Source organism: Thalassophryne amazonica, chromosome 6 (genome assembly GCF_902500255.1).
Source record: "Thalassophryne amazonica chromosome 6, fThaAma1.1, whole genome shotgun sequence".
NCBI lineage: Eukaryota > Metazoa > Chordata > Actinopteri > Batrachoidiformes > Batrachoididae > Thalassophryne > Thalassophryne amazonica.
Genome location: NC_047108.1, coordinates 127,413,033 through 127,435,218, shown reverse-complemented (window position 1 = coordinate 127,435,218; position 22,186 = coordinate 127,413,033). Strand labels below are relative to the sequence as shown.

General features: G+C 41.5%; 1 protein-coding gene across 2 annotated transcripts; it reads right to left on the bottom strand.

The window, feature by feature from the left end:
- Positions 1–3,945: 3,945 nt before the first annotated feature.
- cd40 (CD40 molecule, TNF receptor superfamily member 5) lies at positions 3,946–21,906 on the bottom strand. 2 transcript variants are annotated; one of them, XM_034173408.1, is made up of 9 exons: positions 21,784–21,906; positions 20,522–20,600; positions 16,634–16,756; positions 16,364–16,513; positions 16,171–16,264; positions 12,801–12,859; positions 5,464–5,565; positions 5,335–5,363; positions 3,946–4,430 (listed from the first exon to the last, which is right to left on the bottom strand). In XM_034173408.1, the coding sequence occupies exons 1-9, from the start codon at positions 21,826–21,828 to the stop codon at positions 4,170–4,172; spliced, it is 942 nt and encodes a 313-aa protein (XP_034029299.1). In that variant the 5' UTR covers positions 21,829–21,906; the 3' UTR covers positions 3,946–4,169. The 2 variants fall into 2 exon arrangements, with proteins under 2 accessions (XP_034029299.1, XP_034029301.1); XM_034173410.1 differs by having other exon boundaries at positions 5,464–5,562.
- Positions 21,907–22,186: the final 280 nt, after the last annotated feature.

Sequence of the window (22,186 nt, the reverse complement as noted above, 5' to 3'; positions counted from 1 at the left end):
CACAAACGGAGGAACAAGGGAGACAATATTTGCTTCCATAAGTTAGTGGTTTTGGTTCTTCTTGTCACTTTGTTCGTGACATTTGGTGAATAAACAGCTGTATGTTTCCTGCCCGTGTCTGTGTCGTCCGTGGAAATGGACCATTAACTCTTCACTTATGTCTAGTTGATATTTTCCCCTGCTAGACTGATGTCTAGTTAAAATACTTGTCGTTAGTGATTAAAATTGTTCGACAAGACAGAGGATTTTTTTTTTTTTTTTTGCACCTTAAACTAACGAGCTGCTGCTCTGAAAGCATCACACAGAGATGTGCACACACACACCACTGACTATATATACACACACACACACACAAATGTATTGTGATGGTTTTTGGAGCTGAGCTGAACACAGCAGCTGCAGCAGCTGGACTTCTCAGCTCAGCAGCTTAACAGATCAGATCTGTGTAACTTTGAACACTAATATTTGGGAATATGTGTGTCGGAGGAGTAAGTTTAATACTTTCCTGACATGATTTAATGTTAAATAATTTTACTGGCTCGATATCCAGGTCAGAAAGGCATTTTAACACATATTTTGTGAGTGTTTTTCTGAGTGTGTTCAGTTGTGAATCCCCATTGAAAATGCATTAACATCTGGGAACTTGGTCAATATTCGCGTGGTTCGGAGGCGTCATGTCACTGCCCATGAAGGGACGTTGGTGTTTAGTGGGCAGCACTGGGAGTGTGGACTCTAGTAGTCATATATAACCTCTTTGGTCCGCACCTCACTTTCACATATCAGAGTGACGGGGGCACGTTTGATTAAGATATAATGTAAAATATACATTAAATGAGGTTTTCAATGTTAAATTTAAATGGCCACAAAATCTGTAATCTGGATCAGATCTGGATCAAAGTTTGTCAGTCGATAAAGGATACCATCCTACATAACGCTCTCAAATATGAAAGAAACGTGATCTTTTGGCCATTTTTTGGATTGTTGAAAATCCCTTCAATGTTAACTATAGGGATTTTTTTTTCCAATTTTCCAAGATTTTTCCTGACTTTGCTGTTTGACCTTGAAAATCGAATCAGTTCTTGCCTATCAGGATATGAATCTTCAGTAAAAATTTCATAATGATATATGAAAAATTGAGGACTCCAGGCTGTTCACAAGCAAACAGACAAACGGGTGAAAACATAACCTCCTCCAACTTCATTGGCGGAGTTTATTCACTGTTCAGTTGATGCTGGATATGCAATACATAGCCCATAGTTAGAAACACAAAATGTACTTTAATTACAACCGAAGGGGGAAAGAATAACACTTCCTCAAAGGATAAGTTCACTTTTTAAACAACCGTTAGCAATCATGCCTCTGAGTGTTCCACTCAACCATGGCAAAGTCATTGTTTGCTAGAAATGCTCTTTTAAATATTAGTTAGAGACAATGGGGAAGCTGCCGTGGGAGTGAAATAAATCCACCGTACACTCAAAACGCAGGTGCAGGTCACATTTGTTTAATATTAGCCAAATGAGAGAAAACACATTTGGCTAATATTTGGTTATGCAATAGCCCTGACAGAAATATAGTATCAGCAGAAATATAAGCTGCAAGTGTTCATAAAAATGTAAGAACATGCTAATAGCTCATCTGAAGATTGATACCCAAGTATCATTTTGTGAGGAAAGAGGCTGTTGACTAAAAAAAGGGCCTGGATCCAAAGGCATTTGTTGACTGTGAAGCCGGCTGCCCGCTGACCGGCTGACACTTTGAACGCCGTCACTGCAACCGAGTTTTTGAGGGAGAAAAATTATTTTTCCAGTTGAAACAAAACTCCATCACCAGGTACGATGTTTCTGCAGTGCCCCCTGATGGTCACAGTGTAAAAAGCATCTGTGTCACGTCTGTGTGTCCGATGTCTCACACACTGGGGGCGCGTCTAGGAAAAGGCGTTTCTTCTCAGATGAGTGCTCAGAGGCTTGATTGCCAACAAGGTTTTAAGACGTCTCAGGTTGTAAAAAGGAGAACTTGTCCTTTAAACTGTGCATGTGTGGCCTGCTATCTTCTTCTAACCCGTCCGGGAGTACGTGTGGGAACAAAAACATTGGAATTGTTTCTTGCATTAGTTGTTAAAGTACCTACTAATATCTGTATGTAGAAAGTGTGTCAACATGCAATTTAAAGGAGTCTTTTAAAGGGCTCACACTGTGCAACATCATCTTTCATCTTTTAACATTTAAAAATGCAGATGGTTTGATGCTAGAATTCTGTATATGTGCAGATGGAATCTCCTCCACAAGCAAAACATACACCCAGAACATCTGGTTTTGGACGTCTATCATGTATACCACAGAAGTCCATAGGTGATCTACTACTTGCTGTATGAGACGTTCACAGAACCGGTGTGTGGGTAGGAGGTGCGTCAAATCCAAAAGCTTAGATTTGTTCAACTTTGTCCATGTAAACGTGCTGTAGGGTGGCGACTGTGCTCATGTTCTGTGCAGGATGCAAATCAGAAATATTTCAGAACTGGACACTATGTTGGGATTCTGCTGCTGCAGAAGACTTTCGGAAGTGGTCCAGAAACAGAATCATTGCTCCATTAACAATGAAGGGTGGCGGGCAGCTGAGGCACCAGGCTTAGAGCCTTGCTACAATAACGGAAGTGCGCCGCGCAATTCCAGAAATAGCAGTTTTGGTTGTGCAAATTTTTTCTGGAGTCTATCCCAATTTAGACATCACAGAAAAACTCACACCGGAGGAGAGGCTAATGCCAGTAACATATATGTTGTAATTTACATGACTGTGCAAAAATGAAGAAGAAAAAAGTTTCCTGTCAAGACTAAAATAAAAAACATTACGACGGTGCATTAGGGCCACACTGGTTTTTTGTTTTAGATTTTGAGAATAAAGAAAAAACTTACAATATTATGAGAATAAAGTGATAATATTATGAAAATAAAGCCATAATATTATCAGAATAAAGTCGTACTTTTATGAGAAAAAAAAACTCACAATATTACAAAAATAAAGTCATAATAGTACGAGAATAAAGTCATAATATTATGACGATAATGTCAATTTTATGAGAAAAAACTTTTGCACATTTTCTTGCATATTCTTCTCAAAGTTCTAATACTAATGATAAAGTAGTGCAGATGGGCCAAAAGATGTAGTATTTCCTTATTTGTAAAACTTGTACTGAAGTACAACTTAACAAAGCGCTCCGCAAATCTCATTTTGAGACGCAGAGCTTTTTTCTCATAAAATTACATCTTTATTCTCGTAAAATTACACGTTTATTCTCATAATATTACGACTTTATTCTCATATTAGACTTTATTCTTGTAAAATTACACATTTATTCTCATAATATTACAACTTTATTCTCGTAATATTATGACTTTGTTCTCGTAAAATTTGACATTATTCTCATAATATTATGACTTTATTCTCGTAATATTAGACTTTATTCTTGTAAAATTACACATTTATTCTCATAATATTAGAACTTTATTCTCATAATATTATGACTTTGTTCTCGTAAAATTATGTCTTTGTTCTCATAAAATTTGACATTATTCTCATAATATTACGACTTTATTCTCATAATATTAGACTTTATTCTCGTAATATTACGACTTTATTCTAAAACTCTGTCGTAAAACATAAACTTGCACAGGGAAATGTTTCAAATGTAGCTGCCTGTTTTGATGAAACAACCGTCTGAAGTAAGTGCAGCTAATGGACCTACACTAGTGACATGGGTGACAATATTTCACAAAAGGCATATTGCAGAAGAAAATACGGCGTCGCAGACAGTGCTGGCGTGGTAATGGTGTGGATGGACCAGCACGGTGATCAGAGCATGAAACCGCTATAATGTGAAGACAACTTTGGAAGTATGGGTGCGTCAAGCAGCAGCTCTGGTCATTTAGAGAGACAGGCAGAAAGTGTTTATTTTTCCTTCATGAGCTGAAACTCCCCCCACCCCTTTTTATTTTTCAGGTGCGCTCTCGGACTGTCTGTGGAATGTTTTAGGTGACAAACTTTGTTTTTTAAGTGACTGATGACTCATATTCTGAAAAGGTGGATGTGACTGCTTCAAGTCTCTCAGACATGACACATCAAACACAGATATCATTTAAAACTCCATTCTATCAGCAGCTTCATGACGAACATCTTTAGAATATCTCTGATGATTGTGTTTGTGATTCCTGTCGCGAGAGGATCGCGTCTTTTCCAACCTCCTGCCTCAGAAAATTACCCTTTTCAGTAAAAGTTGGAGACCCAACCGATTCTTCATCCACATTATCGTCGACTTCCTCGGGCAAATGTTCATTTACCAAATTGACTTTTGACTTATCTTCGGAGGTGGGGTTTGTAATTTTTTTGGCAGTCTGCTCTGGCTTCTTTCGCCCTTCGAGACACGACTTCATGCAGCCCTGCAGGATCAAACACAATTCATCTTGTAATTGCAGGGAAAAAAAAGTACCTTTCTATGAATTTAATGCAATCATTTTCCTTTTTGTATCAGCATGATTAGATGTCCGCTTTTATTTTTCAGGTTAATGAATTCCAAATAAATTTGTCAAAAAAAAAAAAAAAAAAGGTTTGTATGTATAAGTGAAAACTGTCAACTTGTCAGCCATGAGTTAAGCCTTGCAGGTAGTAAAGGGGTCTTATTATATACATTTGCAGCAAACTAATGATAGGTCCAAAATAAGTGATATTAAAGTTTATAGGCTAAAACAACAACAACAAAAAAATAAGATTAAATTTCTTACAATGACAATTATGAAAATTCTAAGGGGTTGATTAACGTTAGTTTCCAAAGTCTATGTTTATTCCACCATGGAAAGATAAGAAAAATAATAATATAATAATTATAGAATGATAAGAAAAAACAATTTCACAAAAAGTCAAAACTCTAATTATAAAGTCCAAAATTTGACTAAGACATCATTATTATGAATTGTTTCACAGTTATTATGTAAAAAGTCATCATTTTGACTTTTTTAAGTTGTAATTTAGATAAAAAGATGAAAATTTGACAGTGTTTTGTCATAACTGTGACTTGTATTTGAAAGGTCCATAATTTTGACTTTTAAAGTCATGATATTTAAAGTCATGATATTTAAACGTAGAAATTTTGGCCACAAAACAGGCTAACATATATGGAATGGTGTGAAATAACACAACTCCATATATGTTAGCCTGTTTTCTCCCAGTGGTCTAAATGGGTTTCCATATAGAGTTTAGATTTTTGTCAGGATTTTACAAAACTGTATTGCTGAGCTTTCATGAAAAAAAAAAAAACAGCAGAGATGACAAAGAGGTTACATTTACCTCCATCTCTCCTTCTGCATCTCGAGTCACTAACAGAAAAGAAAGAAAAGACAAAATCTTGAGTTCATCAAAGAGATTGCTAAAAGTTTTTTTGCACAGCAAGTTATCAAAGGAAGCCTTTAAACTGACCTTTGCGTTTGCACAGGATCAATACAGCGGCGCAAATCACAGCCGCCACAAGTAAAACCCCTAAACAGATCCAAACTGGGTACCACCGGGAAGTTTTCTCTGCTGGTAAAATAACAGGAAGAACAGACAGTCAAGTGTTCATACGTCCAGGATGTCTATTATCCATTATTGTATAACGCCCAAATAGATCCTTGTCATTTGATTGGTGGTTTGTATGTCAAAAGATTTGGATTATTTGTACCAATTTCCATTTTGTTCCATTTACTGTCCAATTTGGTTCTATATGTTTTGTGCTATTGGACGACGCGACAGCCACGTGCTTACTCTCGTGATGACGGCGCTCATCTTAAAAACAAACATGGCAGGGTTTGTTTTTGTACGGCATCAGCTATGGACGACACCATTAGATTTGTTTTTGTCAGTTGACTGAGAACAATTCTGGATTGGATTGCTATTTAAAGTTCGTGTTGAACTGTTTGGAACCTCTTGAACTCAAAGGATCAGTGACGTGCACCAAAATCTAAGTCCCTTTTCTCTTGTTTATAAATTAATAAAATATCAAAGGATCTATTTTAGGTGTTATATAAAACAAATCATGAATGTTTTTTCATTCGCGCAATGGGAAGAATATTTCATGAGGTGAAAGATAAACATTCATTATTTTGTCTAATATTCAAAGTCAATATCCTATGAGATGAGGACTCCTCAAAGCACGCCAAATCTGACCTGAGCAAAGACTTAACATTTTTATGCTAGCTTAGACACAACCTTCTCAACAAGATCCTGCTGTCAAATCAGCAGGTATTAACAAACACAGCGCCCACGGTGGAGGAACTCATTCAAACAAAGCATCTTAATCTGGATCATGGAGGACCGCTGATCTGTTTGTTTTCAATCTGAATTTGCTCTGGATCTGGTGTGTGCTGCCAATCAAGAGCTGCTTGGCACCAAATATTCATCACCTGATGCACAAATTACATAAAGCAGAGGTCCTCCTGAATTCAAATCCGAAAAATCTCCATTAGTGTGCATACCGTGTGCACGGCTTACATTACAGCATCTAAATATATATATATATATATATATTTCTGGCAAGGCCAGTGACAGCCAGGAATAGACTGGTTGACGACCATGAACAGAGTGGCGACAGCTTGGAGAGACAGCAGACAACGCGGAAAGACTTCAAACGGGGCAGGAAGGGCTAGCAACCCGACCTGCATCTCCTGAGAGGAAGAACCCAATTTAGCTACGAAAAGTCCCAAAGAGACATACCCCCAGGGGAGCCCGAGAGGGGGGGAGAATGAGCACCCCAAACGGACGGATAACCAGGTAACGACCTATGCAAATGGACAAGTGACAACGAATGCCGTATGCGCGGCAAGAGCTGCAAAAACCCACGGGGTCTGAAGATTCATCAGACCAAGATGGGATGTTTGAAGAATGTACAGTTTGTGCAGCGCTCAAGGAGTAGCCTCAGAGAGACGCAGGAGGAACTAGGCAGGGGATTATCCCATAGCGGCCAGAACCCCTGTGCTCCAGAGGGCCTTGGTGAGACGCAGGAGGAGCCGGGCCGGGAGTCACCCCACAGAGCCCAGAACCTCCAAGCTCATGGAGTTCAAGCTTCATGCATTCCACATCATCGGCGGGTTAAGTGGCCTCCAGCTAGTAAGGGGTACGAGTGGCAGAAATTTGATGACGATGTTGATGGTATCCTGGAAGCTACCATGAGGGGAGGAGGGGAAGAGACATACCCCCAGGGGAGCCCGAGAGTGGGGGAGAATGAGCACCCCAAACGGACGGATAACCAGGTAACGACCTATGCAAATGGACAAGTGACAACGAATGCCGTATGCGTATGCGGTAAGAGCTGCAAAAACCCACAGGGTCTGAAGATTCATCAGACCAAGATGGGATGTTTGAAGAATGTACAGTTTGAGCAGCGCTCAAGGAATTGTCTCAGAGAGACGCAGGAGGAACTAGGCCGGGGATTATCCCATAGCGGCCAGAACCCCTGTGCTCCAGAGGGCCTTGGTGAGACGCAGGAGGAGCTGGGCCGGGAGTCACCCCACAGAGCCCAGAACCTCCAAGCTCATGGAGTTCAAGCTTCATGCATTCCACATCATCGGCGGGTCAAGTGGCCTCCAGCTAGTAAGGGGTACGAGTGGTGGAAATTTGATGACGATGTTGATGGTATCCTGGAAGCTACCATGAGGGGAGGGGCAGATAGGTAACTCCAAACGATGGCAACTGTGATCATCAGTATCACCACGGAAAAGTTTGGGTTGGCAGAAAAGAGAGTCATTACAAACCAGTACTCCAAGAACCGCAGGGCAGAAAAGATCTCACAGCTACGCCAGGAACTACGACTCCTGAAGAGGCAGTTTAAGGGAGCAAGTGAGGACGAGAAGTTAGGATTGGTAGAACTTCGAGGTATTCTTAGGAAGAGGTTGTTGACCCTCCGGCAAGCAGAATGGCACAGGAGGCAGGCCAGAGAGAGAGCCAAAAGACGTGCTGCCTTTCTGGCAAACCCGTTTGGGTGTGCCAAACAGTTGCTAGGTCAAAAACGTAGTGGCCACCTTATATGCTCAAAGGAGGAGGTAGACTTATATCTCCATAATACCTATAGCGATGCAGGCCGGGAGGAGGACTTGGGTGAATGCAGAGGCCTGATTAATCCGCCTGTTCCGATTACTGCCTTTAACATCAAAACACCTAGTTGGGAAGAAATCCAAGCTGTTGTCAAGGCTGCCAGGTCCAGCTCAGCACCTGGACCCAATGGGGTACCTTACTTGGTGTATAAAAGGTGCCCCAAGCTCCTGCGGCACCTGTGGAGGATCTTGAGGGTGATCTGGAGGAGGGGTAAGGTGGCCCAACAGTGGAGATCCGCAGAAGGGGTTTGGGTTCCAAAGGAGGAGAGGTCAACCACCATTGAGCAGTTTAGAACCATCTCACTGCTTAACGTTGAGGGGAAGATATTTTTCAGTATCCTCTCCCAGCGGCTGCCAGTCTACCTCCTGAAGAATCAGTACATTGACACCTCAGTGCAAAAGCGGGGGGATCCCAGGGTTTCCAGGATGCCTGGAACACAGTGGTGTGGTAACACAACTGATCAGAGAGGCCTGAGAAGGGAAAGGAAACCTGGCGGTACTATGGTTGGACTTAGCCAATGCGTATGGTTCCATACCTCACAAGCTAGTGGAGGCGGCATTGGAGAGGCAACACATCCCGAGCAACATCAAAGTCCTCATTATGGATTATTATAATAGCTTTAGCTTAAGGTTCACTTCTGGCACAGTTACATCAGAGTATCATCGGCTGGAGAATCAATCAATCAATTTCAATCAATTTTATTTATATAGCGCCAAATCACAACAAACAGTTGCCCCAAGGCGCTTTATATTGTAACGCAAGGCCATACAATAATTACGTAAAAACCCCAACGGTCAAAACGACCCCCTGTGAGCAAGCACTTGCTCACAGGGGGTCGAAAGGGATTATCACGGGATGTACTATTTCAGTGATACTCTTTGCCCTGGCCATGAACATGCTAGTCAAGTCTGCCGAGCCGGAATGTAGAGGCCCCCAAACTAAGTCTGGGATCTGGCAGCCTCCTATCAGGGCATTCATGGATGACCTGACAGTAACAACAGTGTCAGTTCCTGGGTGCAGAGGGATCCTCCAAGGTTTGGAGAGGTTAACCACCTGGGCTCGGATGCGCTTTAAGCCAGAAAAATCCAGGTCACTGGTCCTGAAGAGAGGGAAGGTGACTGATCGGTTCCACTTCTATCTAGGAGGTACCCGTATACCATCTGTCACAGAGAAACCTGTGAAGAGCCTTGGAAAAACCTTTGACTGCTCCCTAAAAGATGCCGCCTCCATTAGGGCAACTAATGAACAATTAGAGAGTTGGCTGACAACAGTCGACAAGTCAGGTCTTCCGGGTAAATTCAAGGTGTGGTTATACCAGCATGGCATCCTGCCTAAAATACTGTGGCCATTGCTCGTGTATGAGTTTCCCATCTCTACGGTGGAAGGGTTTGAGAGGAGGATCAGCAGCCGTCTGCGTCATTGGTTGGGCTTACCTCGAAGCCTGAGCAGCATTGCCCTTTACGGCAATAAGACCAAGCTGACGCTCCCTATCAAAAGCCTTACTGAGGAGTTTAGGGTTATCAGAGCAAGAGAGGTGCTCCAATATAGGGATTCCAAGGACATGAAAGTATCCCAAGCAGGTATTGAGGTGAGGACTGGCAGAAAGTGGAAGGCACAGGAAGCTGTGGACCAGGCAGAAGCACGGCTGCGTCACAAGGAGCTTGTGGGTTCTGTGGCAATCGGCCGGGTGGGCCTGGGTACTATCCCAACAATCCACTATAACAAAACTGAGGGAAAGGTAAGGCGGGACCTGGTTCAACGCGAAGTGAGAGCTGGGGTTGAGGAGCAGCGTGCAAGCCAGATGGTGGGATTGAGACAACAGGGCGCATGGACCAGATGGGAGGGAGCCATAGAGAGGAAGATCTCGTGGCCGGGGTTGTGGAAGGCAGAACCCTACCGCATTAAATTCTTAATCCAGTCAGTTTATGATGTCCTACCCAGCCCGTCGAACCTTTTCACTTGGGGCAAGGCTGATACCTCAGCATGCCCCTTGTGCCAGGGGAGAGGAACTCTGGAGCACATCCTCAGCAGCTGCCCCAGAGCGCTGGGGGATGGTCGCTATCGTTGACGCCATGACCAGGTGCTGAAAGTAGTTGCTGAGTCCATCAATACTGCCATAGTCCAGTGCGAGAGCTTGAAACCATTAAGGCGGGAAATCTCGTTTGTGTGAGCTGGAGAACAACCACCCGTCCGACCGAAGGCCCAGACAGGTCTCCTGGGTGCAGGGAAGGACTGGCAGTTGAGGGTGGACCTGGGGAAACAGCTTCGTTTTCCTGAAAACATCTTGGAAACCAGTCTTAGACCAGACATCGTTCTGTTTTCAGAGTCATCTAAGCACGTTATTATGCTGGAGCTTACAGTGCCCTGGGAGGAGAGAATGGAGGAAGCCAGTGAGAGGAAGAGGGAGAAGTATGCTGAGCTGGTGGAGGAGTGTCGCAGACGAGGGTGGCATGCGAGGTGCCTTCCCGTCGAAGTTGGAGTAAGGGGCTTTGCAGGAAAGTCACTCTGCAAGGCCTATAGCCTCCTGGGTATCACCGGAGCACGCAAGAGAAAGGCCATCACTGCAGCATTCGAGGCTGCAGAGAGAGCTTCACGGTGGTTGTGGATCAGGAGGGACAAGCAGTGGGCGACGGCTTCTTGGACACAGGCCGGGATTTGATCACTCCCGGTCGGGTCGCCTGGGCGAGGGGGTCTGAAGTTGAAAGACCAGAAACCCCCCATGACCCCAGGTACTATCACTGATGATGTGTCCAAGATTTTGCATTATGAAGTGTATGTAACCACCATATATATATATTGTCTCTTTGATTTAATCCACTCAAAAATGTAATCAAATCTACTGTATGTATCTGTGAAAATTGATTCAAATATTTTTTCCATTAATATGCAAAAAAGTGAAGCACCCTCAAATGTTTTTATATGAATGTGGATTTTTACCACCTCCCCCCCATTTAGTATGTCAACAAAAGACAAAATATGAAATTTCCAAATGCTGATTGACAAAAGTTGAGTTTTGTCTTTTTTTCTTACAAAACAGTACATTTAAAAAAATATAGATTTTTTTTTAACTGATAAAACATCTGAATATTTGGTAGATTTGCAACCAAACACATAATTCCACAAATACAACAATCAACATGATGATACTGTGAAAGACTCACGCAGTATTAAAGGTGACGTGTCATCAAGCCACACATTTCTTTTATTTAGTCTTTAATGCTCAGCACTCCTTATCTTGGTATTTCTTTTATACTAGTGCACCGCCCGTAGGAAATTTGCATTTCTAAAGAAAATTGGGAGCTAAAGTAGATTTCTCATGGATGGTCGTATGAGGCTGTGTTTGGAGGTGGGATGTACAAAGAGGTGTACTGATGTCATATTATATTATTTGAATATAGTATTTCATATTGTTTTAAAAACTCAGTTTTATTATCAATTATATGAAAATAAAAGGATTCCTTTTAAACAGGTTATTGGAAGAGACTCAGACAAAACTGAATGGAACATTTAGAATATTTAAAACAGGAAATCCTCAGTACCCCCACCTTCTGAACACAGTTTATTTAAACTTGAACTCACAGCAAGTATAAGATTTTATTTTATTTTATTCTTACTGAAACATTGTACAAATAGTGGGAAATTTGTCGCTGTTTGCAAAAAAAAAAAAAAGGATTTTCGCTAACGTCTCCTCAGTGTTGTCAAGTTAAACTCAGTCGCAAAGAACACTGACAGCATGCCTTCACAGTAAAAGTATTTGATGGGATACTGGCATTAAATGTTTTATTGTGAAATGGTGTGAGCAACATGAACTATCTGATGTTGATAAACTTTGCTACCAGTAACATCAGCGAGCCACGCCATCTTGGAAATAGGAATGTTACAATGTTAATCAAAATAAAGGTTTTGAAAATTAATTCCCAAAATTTTCATAATAAAGGATGTACATCATCGTGCTACGGGCAAACCATATCCGAAAGCTGAGGCCGATTTGACAAATAGAGATATATGCGAGCCACATACTCCCACTCACGCTTCTTGCTTTATAGATAGATGTAAACTTTTTTTTTTTTTAATTTGCCAACATATTTGCATTGTGATTTTTAGCAGGGGTGGTGGCCAACTGGTTAGTGCACTTGGTTTCAGTGTGTAAGGATCCCGGTTCAAATCCCACCCCTGCCACATTTGCGTCAGGAAGGGCAACCGGCGTAAAACTTGTGCCAATTCAACATGCAGATCCACCTTGAATCTGCTGTGGCGACTCCGAGTGCAAACAAGCGAGCAGCCGACGGGAGTTACTATTTGCACTGTGATTTTTAAAAGCATGCTTTTCTCAAATACACCACACACCTTGGCTGACATAATAATTACAATAAATTAGATCATCTGCACAATTTTATTGAGATGAGTCAAGTCAGCTCTGTGTTTCATCTCAGAAAAACAACTTCTGCACGTGTTGCACATCACAATTCATCTTTGTGAAGCTGCAACCAAAAGTAGACAAACACAGCGCCGCAGGAACTGAGTGGAAGTGAAATGTTTTGATCTGTAACCGCAGAATGTCGGCTGTGATTTGTCATTCAGCAGTACAGTGGATTTGTCAAACGCGAGAGTTTTGCTCTGAGTTAGACGCCAGATTTAACCACAGAGCCGCAGAGAGCAACCGACTAAACACAGTCTGCAGTACTTACCACAGATATTATCAGATACAGCTGTCCCACTTTTTTCAACGGGGTATCCATCCTCGCATCTGCAAAGACAGGAGGCCTTTAGATATGGAGTTCAAACAAACTCAACACTGTGACTGTACACAATATTACTTAATTATGTAGTGTACGTTTACTGTGTAACAGAGGTGAGGTGTACTAAAATGTGTTGCTGGGTTTCAGGTTTTCACAATTAAAGAACTCAACTGTTTGCTAATGCTAAACTAGCATTTTGACAGCACATATTTCCGACAAATCCAAGCATTCCTTGAAGTTTGCAATATTATTGTTGCCTGCTTGTTGCCATATTTGTGAGAAAACAGCAAATTCATGAGAATTTGCATATTCTGCAGTAAAAAATTAGGATTCTTAAACTACATTGACACTCATCTGTGCCAATGTGTGTCATTAGTTTGTATGCTTGAAAAGCCAGCTTGACCTTTGCACTAATTTGATCCCTGCAATTTCATGCAATCTTGTGGCACGCAAGACTGCATGCCAGTGCTTTGTGACTCTGTCTGCCAATATGCAAATATTACAAAAAGGGACAACACAACGGCTAAGACAAAGAGAAACAAAATGTCTCTATCACCCCTAGTGGCTGGTTTCAGCATAAAATTATGGACAAATAGAAAAATTTTGGAATGCTACATATTTAAATTTTGAAAACTACCCCATATTAATGTAATACATACAAGCTGTTTTTTTTTTTTTTAAGGCCGACCTAAAATATTTCACTGAAATGTGTACATGACTCTGTGCACTCATGCTCATGTGTGTGTACAAAATAACTCAAAAACAGGTGAGCAGATTTTCACTGAACTTGGCAAGAAAAATCCTTAAGTGAGTGTTTCCAAATGATTAGCATTGGTTGCATTATTGGTCAAAGGTCATGATCGTCAAAAAGAAAAACATTTTCCAAGATAGCTCTGCCAAGCAATAGGGCTAGAGAGACTTTGCAAAGCTGACATCAATCTGTAAATCATTTGGAATCAAATGGAGTAAGTTACATTATGATAACATGTCCCAGTGTTATATAGGTGCTGGGTATGGATCACACCTTTGATGCCTTTCCTTACTTTTTTAGATATCTTGGACACAAAAATCAACAGGAATATGAAATGCCCTGCAAATGCGCCGAACTTTGTAGGTGCAGCCAGTGAGTGTAGAGCTGTGCATGGACTGTGCTCATAGCAGAGGAGGGGCTGATGCTGCTAACATATTCTATGGAGTTTAAAGATTTTTTGAACAACAAATTAGTTTCCTGTTGAGACCAAAGTAAAAAAAAACTGAAGAACCTCATGGCGAAAAGGTGTGTGTTAAATGCGCACCATTTCATTAATCGGTTATTATTTGTTCCATTCTCCCTCTGTGTTATCTTCCTCCCTTACAGTGGATCTACATATGTTCTCTGGTTTGGTTTGTTCCACAGAGCACTCCTGTGGTTTCTCTGTGTTGTTTTCCCTTAGAGAATGGCACAATGTACAGGGCTTTCTCTAGTTTCTTTTTAGTTTGACTCAGTCTTGTCAATTTTGCTTTTCTCCTTCAAGTCCCCGTCTTTATCCTCTGCAGCTTCTGTGTTTTAATCACGTCCCCTCAGTAATCATAGTTTGGTATTTGTTCCTATTAGTTGCCATATTTTCCTTGTGCTTTCTAAAACTGATCCTCGCTGTTAAAACTACCCTCTTCTACCTGAATCTGCATTAAATGCTGTTTAACAGTGTTATTCACTACAACACGTGTGTTAACTTAATTCATTCAGGTGTTACAATTCAAACAATTTAATTAAGCTGGTTCAAGTATTTTCTTTTTTCAGTGTACAAAGGGGTCTACAGCTTGGTCCGTAATAGTGAGGAGTCGGAAATAAGTGGGAGTAATCTAGCCAAGCCAATAACATTAGAAATTAAAGTACATTAGAAAAAAAACATTAGGAAAAAAGTATACAATTGTGGTCAGAGGTTTACATACACTCATCATGGACTCATCATTTATTGTGGGCAGTCTAAGGCACACCTGTGCACTAATCATGGTGTCTAATCAGCATCTTTAATTATTGTATGGCCTTGCCTTGCAATGTGGAGCGCCTTGGGGCAACTGTTTGTTGTGATTTGGCGCTATACAAGAAAAAAGTTGAAGTTGATTGATCTTGATATGGCACACCTGTGAGGTGGGATGGATTATCTCAGCAAAGGAGAAGTGCTCACTATCACAGATTTAGACTGGTTTGTGAACAATATTTGAGAGAAATGGTGATATTGAGTATGTGGAAAAAGTTTTAGATCTTTGAGTTCATCTCATACAAAATGGGAGCAAAACCAAAAGTGTTGCATTTATATTTTTGTTGAGTGTATGTTTGGAGGAGTCAAGGTGAAGCTTTCAGAGGCTTTGGTGCCAGTGGTACCGGTGCATTGCACAAAGTGGGTGGAATAATGAAGAATGAGGACCACCTCAAAATTCTTCAACGACACCACAAATCAACAACTAGACGTTTGAACCTTGGCCACAATTGGGTGTTCTAACAATACAATTATCCCAAACACACCAGAACTGCTTGTGGGTTGGATGAAGCAGGAATTCAGAATGCCCTTTCCAAAGCTGCGACCTCAGCTTTTTTGAAAATTAGTGGATGAAGCTTAAAAGCCTGGTCCATTCCAGGAAACTATCCAACTCTACCAATTCTGCCAAGAAGAGTGGTTAATTATCCAGCCCGAACCTTGTTGATGACTACCAAAAGCATTTGGTTGACGTGCAGCTTGCTAAGAGACATTTAACCAAGAGACATTTTAAATATTAGTGGGGGTGTATGCATATATTTGAGCATGTATGTATAATTTTGACCCTGTGAGGATTAGAGAAGATCCGATATAAATTCAAACGTGTGCATCCAATTCTTGCCTTTTTAAGGTCATTAATGATGTTTGCTGTACAATCATTCCACCCTGGCAAAAGAACAGTTCAAAGACATCATTAAAAGGTTTTCTTCTCGACAAGAGTCAAGACAGAAGTCAGACCACCAGAGCAAGAATTTTAGCTGAGGAAGCTTCTGCGATTTGAAGCGAAACGTTCTCGCGTCAAGCAACCCAGTCCATTCGAAGATTCAAGCTTCTCTACTATGGAAACCACCTGGACAACTGAGAGCCTACACAGAAACATCATTAAAAGCCCAAAATTACCATGACATTCACACCCATGATGAGAGTATGTGAACCTCTGGCCACACCTGTAGCACTGGGCCCAAAGCAGAAGAAAGTGTAGAGACACTGAGTTCTATGGTGACAAAGATTCCTCAGACCATTGTCGTGCACAAAGCAGGGCGTGGCCAGTTCTTCAAATTTGGGAATAAATGTGTACTCACTCTGTCCATTTCTGACAGGAACCATCCCAAGACGTTTCATTAGAAAATGTCCCTGGGGAGCAAACTTCACACACAGTGTCGTGTGCATGGTCACCTGAAAACAGTGAAAAGTAAAAAAAAAAAAAAAAAAATCAATGCATCCTGCAACCAGAAAGTCATTTGTTGTGTTTTCAGTGTGAAACACATTTCATACCTTTGGACTGAACCCCATATCCGGGTCCACAGGTTCTGTGAGGCACACAGGTTAAGCAGGTTTCACTGGAGCAGTGGAAACCCAGTTTGCACATACAGGTGCTTCGTTGGGTTTTGCTCTTATGATGCTCAATAAAGTCAAAGTTTTTATCTGGAAAACAAACAAACAAACAAACAGAAAAACAAAACAAAACAGAGACATGATGAGTGCTGCTGTTCCAAACAAAGGTTCTCACACGGACCGGTTTTGGTTAACATGTCACAGACTCACTTGGGTCGCAGTACGGCTGCCGTTTACACTTGGACTCTGTTGTGTAGGATTCCTGATATTCATTGTCTCCACACGCGATGCACTGAGGCTCCAGGCAACTGCCGTGTGACGTCATGTATGTTCCTGCAAAGCATTATTTCATTTCACTTTAAAACACAGCTCTGTGGAATATGTCATTTGTGTCACTTGCATGTATGAGACGGACGATGCTGTGATCTTTGATGCTCTGATGGGACCACTTGAGAAGCTGAGTGAGGAATCGGAGTGTCTGTGTTTGTGAATGTCCTGGATTAAGCTGAAGATCCAGGCTTTGAATGACTTCTTGGACTCGACCTTTAGAAGTTTATTGCAGGGAAGTGATGTCTCGAGCTTAAAGTGATTTCAGCATCTGTACCAGATGAAACAGCACTATATAAATGCGATCCCTTTATATGTATGAGGTCTTATCCCAGCAGTGATGCTCACGTCTCCGAGATCAAGAGCTCAAGAGATCAAGAGGTTTGAGATCAAGAGCTGCCTGGAGTTATGAGACCAGTGGAAATAGGTGTTTGTCCAAGTCTTTAAGGTTCTGATGCTCCCTCTGTCATCGTATGATTGAGAGACTTGGGCGCTAACCAGTAATCTAAGGTCACCACTGGATGTTCTTGGCACCAGGCCTCCTTGGGTACTGCTGGAATGCTGGAATTGCATTGTGAGGAAACATGAGCTATGATATTTTGGCCATGTGGTACCCACTAATGGACATGATCAGGCTGAGAGGAGGGTGACCATGTTTTATATGATGGCCAGGTTTCTGCTTGGGTGTTTGCCCTCCAGGACTGAAAGGATGGTTCCCATCCAGGGGTGGTTCCATGGATGGTAAATGTGCTAGGAATTCCTCCTGGAACGCACCAGGAGGAATTTTCAGATTAAAGACCTTGTCTAAGTGACCTTAGTAGAGAACCTTGAATCTTCGACTGGACTGGGTTGCTTGACGTAAGGACGTTTTGCTTCAAATCGCAGAAGCTTCCTCAGCTAAAATTCTTGCTCTGGAAGTCTGACTTCTGTCTGACTCTTGTAGAGACTAATGAACAGAAGCCAACAAAAGCTGGAGTTTTAAACCTAACCAGACCCCTCCTACTGAGAGGCAGACTGTTACAGGCTAGTGACTAAACAATAGCTCTAATTAGCAACTATTGTGCTCTTGTTAGCACCCTCCTAATGACAGGGCAGCTGTCCCTCCTAATGATGGGATGGATGCCTTTCTTGATGGCTCCCTTGATGACTCTGCTGATGACGTGAATGACTCATTACCATGAACAAAAGACTGAAACTGCTTTGACCTGAGTACCCCATTGTAAACAGGGGATAAAGCGTGTCTCAGACCCCCTCCCCGGTTAAGGCTGGGTTTCAAACGTTAATATTTTAACTTCCTTGTCCTCAAACGTGTGGTTAGTGTCTTTAAGGTGGAGATGAACTGCAGACTGAGGTCCACTGGCGCCCTCTCTGCGGTGCTGGTATAGCCTTTTGTGTAAAGGTTGCTTAGTCTCACCTATGTAGTGTTCGTTACAATTTTCCTGACTGGGAGAGATGCCTTGACGACTCCTTGACGTCTTTCACGGGCATCTCTCCCAGTCACTGTTTCAGATATGTTGATGACACATGGGTTAAAATCAAGCAACAGTTAGTTGAACACTTTACAGAACACATCAACTCGGTGGACGCCAACATCAAGTTCACACGTGAGGATGCCAGAAACAACCATTTAGCCTTCTTGGACTGTGATGTTACCATTAGAGAGAACAGGCAGCTCCAGACAGGGGTTTACAGAAAACCAACTCACACTGACCAATATCTGCTCTTTGGCTCAAACCACCCCCTTGAACACAAGCTCAGAGTGATCAGGACTCTTCAACACAGAGCCCTACAGGTGCCCACAACTGCAGAGGGAAGGGCTAAAGAATAACAACTTGTCCGGAAAGCCCTCACAGTATGTGGGTACCCACGATGGTCCCTGGACAATGTGTAGAAGTCCCAGAGAACAAAGAGACCAGATAGACAGGAGACGGAGACAAGAAGAAGAGGAGTGTCTCTCCCTTATTTAGCAGGAGTAGGGGAAAAACTACAGAGGATCTTCAGACAACTGAGAGCCTACACAGAAACTCTAAGTGACCTTGTTGATTTTCTGGTCTGATTTGAAACGAGGATCCCCCTCACCGACCTTAAATAAGTGAGTGCATTGATAAGAGTGGGGCAATCAATCAATCAATCAACTTTTTTCTTGTATAGCGCCAAATCACAACAAACAGTTGCCCCAAGGCGCTCCACATTGCAAGGCAAGGCCATACAATAATTATGAAAGACAGTCTACGTCTAAAGCAACATAACCAAGGGATGGTCCAGGGTCACCCGATCCAGCCCTAACTATAAGCCTTAGCGAAAAGGAAAGTTTTAAGCCTAATCTTAAAAGTAGAGAGGGTATCTGTCTCCCTGATCTGAATTGGGAGCTGGTTCCACAGGAGAGGAGCCTGAAAGCTGAAGGCTCTGCCTCCCATTCTACTCTTACAAACCCTAGGAACTACAAGTAAGCCCGCAGTCTGAGAGCGAAGCGCTCTAATGGGGTAATATGGTACTATGAGGTCCCTAAGATAAGATGGGACCTGATTATTCAAAACCTTATAAGTAAGAAGAAGAATTTTAAATTCTATTCTAGCATTAACAGGAAGCCAAAGAAGAGAGGCCAATATGGGTGAGATATGCTCTCTCCTTCTAGTCCCTGTTAGTACTCTAGCTGCAGCGTTTTGAATTAACTGAAGGCTTTTCAGAGAACTTTTAGGACAACCTGATAATAATGAATTACAATAGTCCAGCCTAGAGGAAATAAATGCATGAATTAGTTTTTCAGCATCACTCTGAGACAAGACCTTTCTAATTTTAGAGATATTGCGGAAATGCAAAAAAGCAGTCCTACATATTTGTTTAATATGCGCTTTGAATGACATATCCTGATCAAAAATGACTCCAAGATTTCTCACAGTATTACTAGAGGTTAGGGTAATGCCATCCAGAGTAAGGATCTGGTTAGACACCATGTTTCTAAGATTTGTAGGGCCAAGTACAATAACTTCAGTTTTATCTGAGTTTAAAAGCAGGAAATTAGAGGTCATCCATGTAATACTAATAATATTGCCTAAGGGAAGCATGCATAAAGTGAATAAAATTGGTCCTAGCACAGAACCTTGTGGAACTCCATAATTAACCTTAGTCTGTGAAGAAGATTCCCCATTTACATGAACAAATTGTAATCTATTAGATAAATATGATTCAAACCACCGCAGTGCAGTGCCTTTAATACCTATGACATGCTCTAATCTCTGTAATAAAATTTTATGGTCAACAGTATCAAAAGCAGCACTGAGGTCTAACAGAACAAGCACAGAGATGAGTCCACTGTCCGAGGCCATAAGAAGATCATTTGTAACCTTCACTACAAATGGTAGATTAATCTAAATTTGCACACATTTAAAGTTTGATCTCTATTATCTGATTTCTATTGGAAAATGTGTGCTTCTTTTTTTATTTTTTGGGTGGTTGTGGGTCAGAGAAACACTGAACAGAAAGAACAATTTAAAAAGTTTCACCTTTGTCTGACTTCTCAAAAACAATGGCTGAACATGATCTAGTCTGTGCCCATTTACAGTACTTTAAAACTTTTAGGGACTTCCCGCGTTCATGTTGTTCACTAATGTTTTTTCCCCTTTAACAGTAAGAGTGTTAAGACACACCCTGTCAGCTACAGCTCATGCCGCAGTGCCCTTCAGCCAAACAATGGTCCTCGTTGTCAGCACCTCTCCCTGTGCAGCCAGTCACACGTGATAAAACTTACATTCCCCTGCGTGTCGCACGTACCTGGATCACACTTTTGGCAGCACTGGCCATTACTCTCGTACTCCGTTGCCGGATCACAGAACCCAGCAGCCGACACCACCTGTCAAATAAACGTGACACATGCAGACAGTTTAGGTCAGATTTAGTGATAACAGGAACAAAGAGGGACACGCTGGGAAGTCCCACACATTCAAAACAGAAGACAAACCAGTTTCTCTTTGTTTCTACTTCTCTACTCAATACAACTACATTATTATTATTATTATTATTATCATCATCATGGAGATTCTGAAGGCTTTGGGAAACAACAAGCTCATTACAAGCTACACGTAACTTCAACCACACACATGTTGAAAAGACAAAAATACGTAGCACCTGCACATGAATTCCATCATGAATGTGACAATAATGTAATTTCCTGCAGGAAGCTCAGACAGGTCCAGGAAGCACACAGGTGTACATGCCCACCAGCAAACAAACCCTTTTTCTATTCATCTCATATGGCAAAGTTAACTTTACCCAATTTAGTTATTTTCAGTTTCTCTGCAATATAAGGTAACAGCATTTAATGGTTTTGAGTGATCATGTTAACAAACCATGTTACATACATATATGTATGTATATGTGTCACAAAAGCTGATTTTATTTAAACTATTATATATATTGCCATTGAGGCTGTTTAACCTGGTGTCTGATGTTTTACCTTTATTTTGTTTATGTTGTGACATCACCAAGATTACTAAAAAAAAATTAGCGATCTATTTTCCCCAAATTTGGATTTTGTGTGCGTGTATTATTTTTTGTGAACATTTTCATACAATAACGCATGAAAATCAATGTTTCTTGGTTTAGAGGTCAAAAGATTTGAATACATTTTGAGATTACCATGGCAGTAGTAATAGATACTATTATTTATGTATTATTATTATTATTGGTAACAGTAGCGAAATCTTTATTGATGGTTGTGTCTATAACAGTTTTGCTGTTGTCTGTTTGGTTTTTTGAGAGCCGAACTGCTTGTTTCTCAAAAGATTTGGCAACATTGCGAACGCACTGCAGCTTCTGGTCGAAAGTGAAAGTACTTTTCAAAGAAGAGATGTGTAATACAGTAAGATAATAACACGTAGCCCTGCAACAATACCCAGAACATCTTTCCACTAGAAAAATAATCTGAAATAAAGCATTTGGCTCAAACGTAGAAAACAGAAGTTGGCAGCAGCAGTGACACAGTTACACATATGAACATGATACGAGTTTAAAACGTGGATAAAAGATGTACTCACCACAAAACCCACCGTCGACCCCATCAACAGCATCCACAGACGCATTTTAATGAATAGTACGCTATCCTGCGGTGTTACTAAATGTTCACTGTCAGAGCAGCAACAAAGATTAGGACATCGTTTTAGCGCAGGGGCGGGGCTTCTGAGCAGAGGTGAAGCCTTGGGGCGGGGCTTCAGCACAGTGCGCTTCAGGGACTGCTGGGACTTTCCCACTTCTTTTTTTGTTTTTACTTGACCATTTCCTGTAAACTGATGCAAACTTTCGGGTTGTTAGTTTCATCCATAAAATATCCAAACCTCCATATGACCTTTAACCCACAACAAGCTCAGCAGGTAGTTTTTATCCCGTGAGCTTGCTACATGCTACATGTCATTACAAATTCAATATATTACAACATATTTT

Coding starts and splice junctions, on each gene's coding strand:
- cd40 (XM_034173408.1), bottom strand. CDS start 21,828: ATGCGTCTGTGGATGCTGTTGATGGGGTCGACGGTGGGTTTTGTG. Junction 16,265..16,363: donor ATATGGGGTTCAGTCCAAAG/GTATGAAATGTG, acceptor CACTGTTTTCAG/GTGACCATGCACACGACACT. Junction 12,860..16,170: donor TCCTGTCAGAAATGGACAGA/GTGAGTACACAT, acceptor CTGTCTTTGCAG/ATGCGAGGATGGATACCCCG.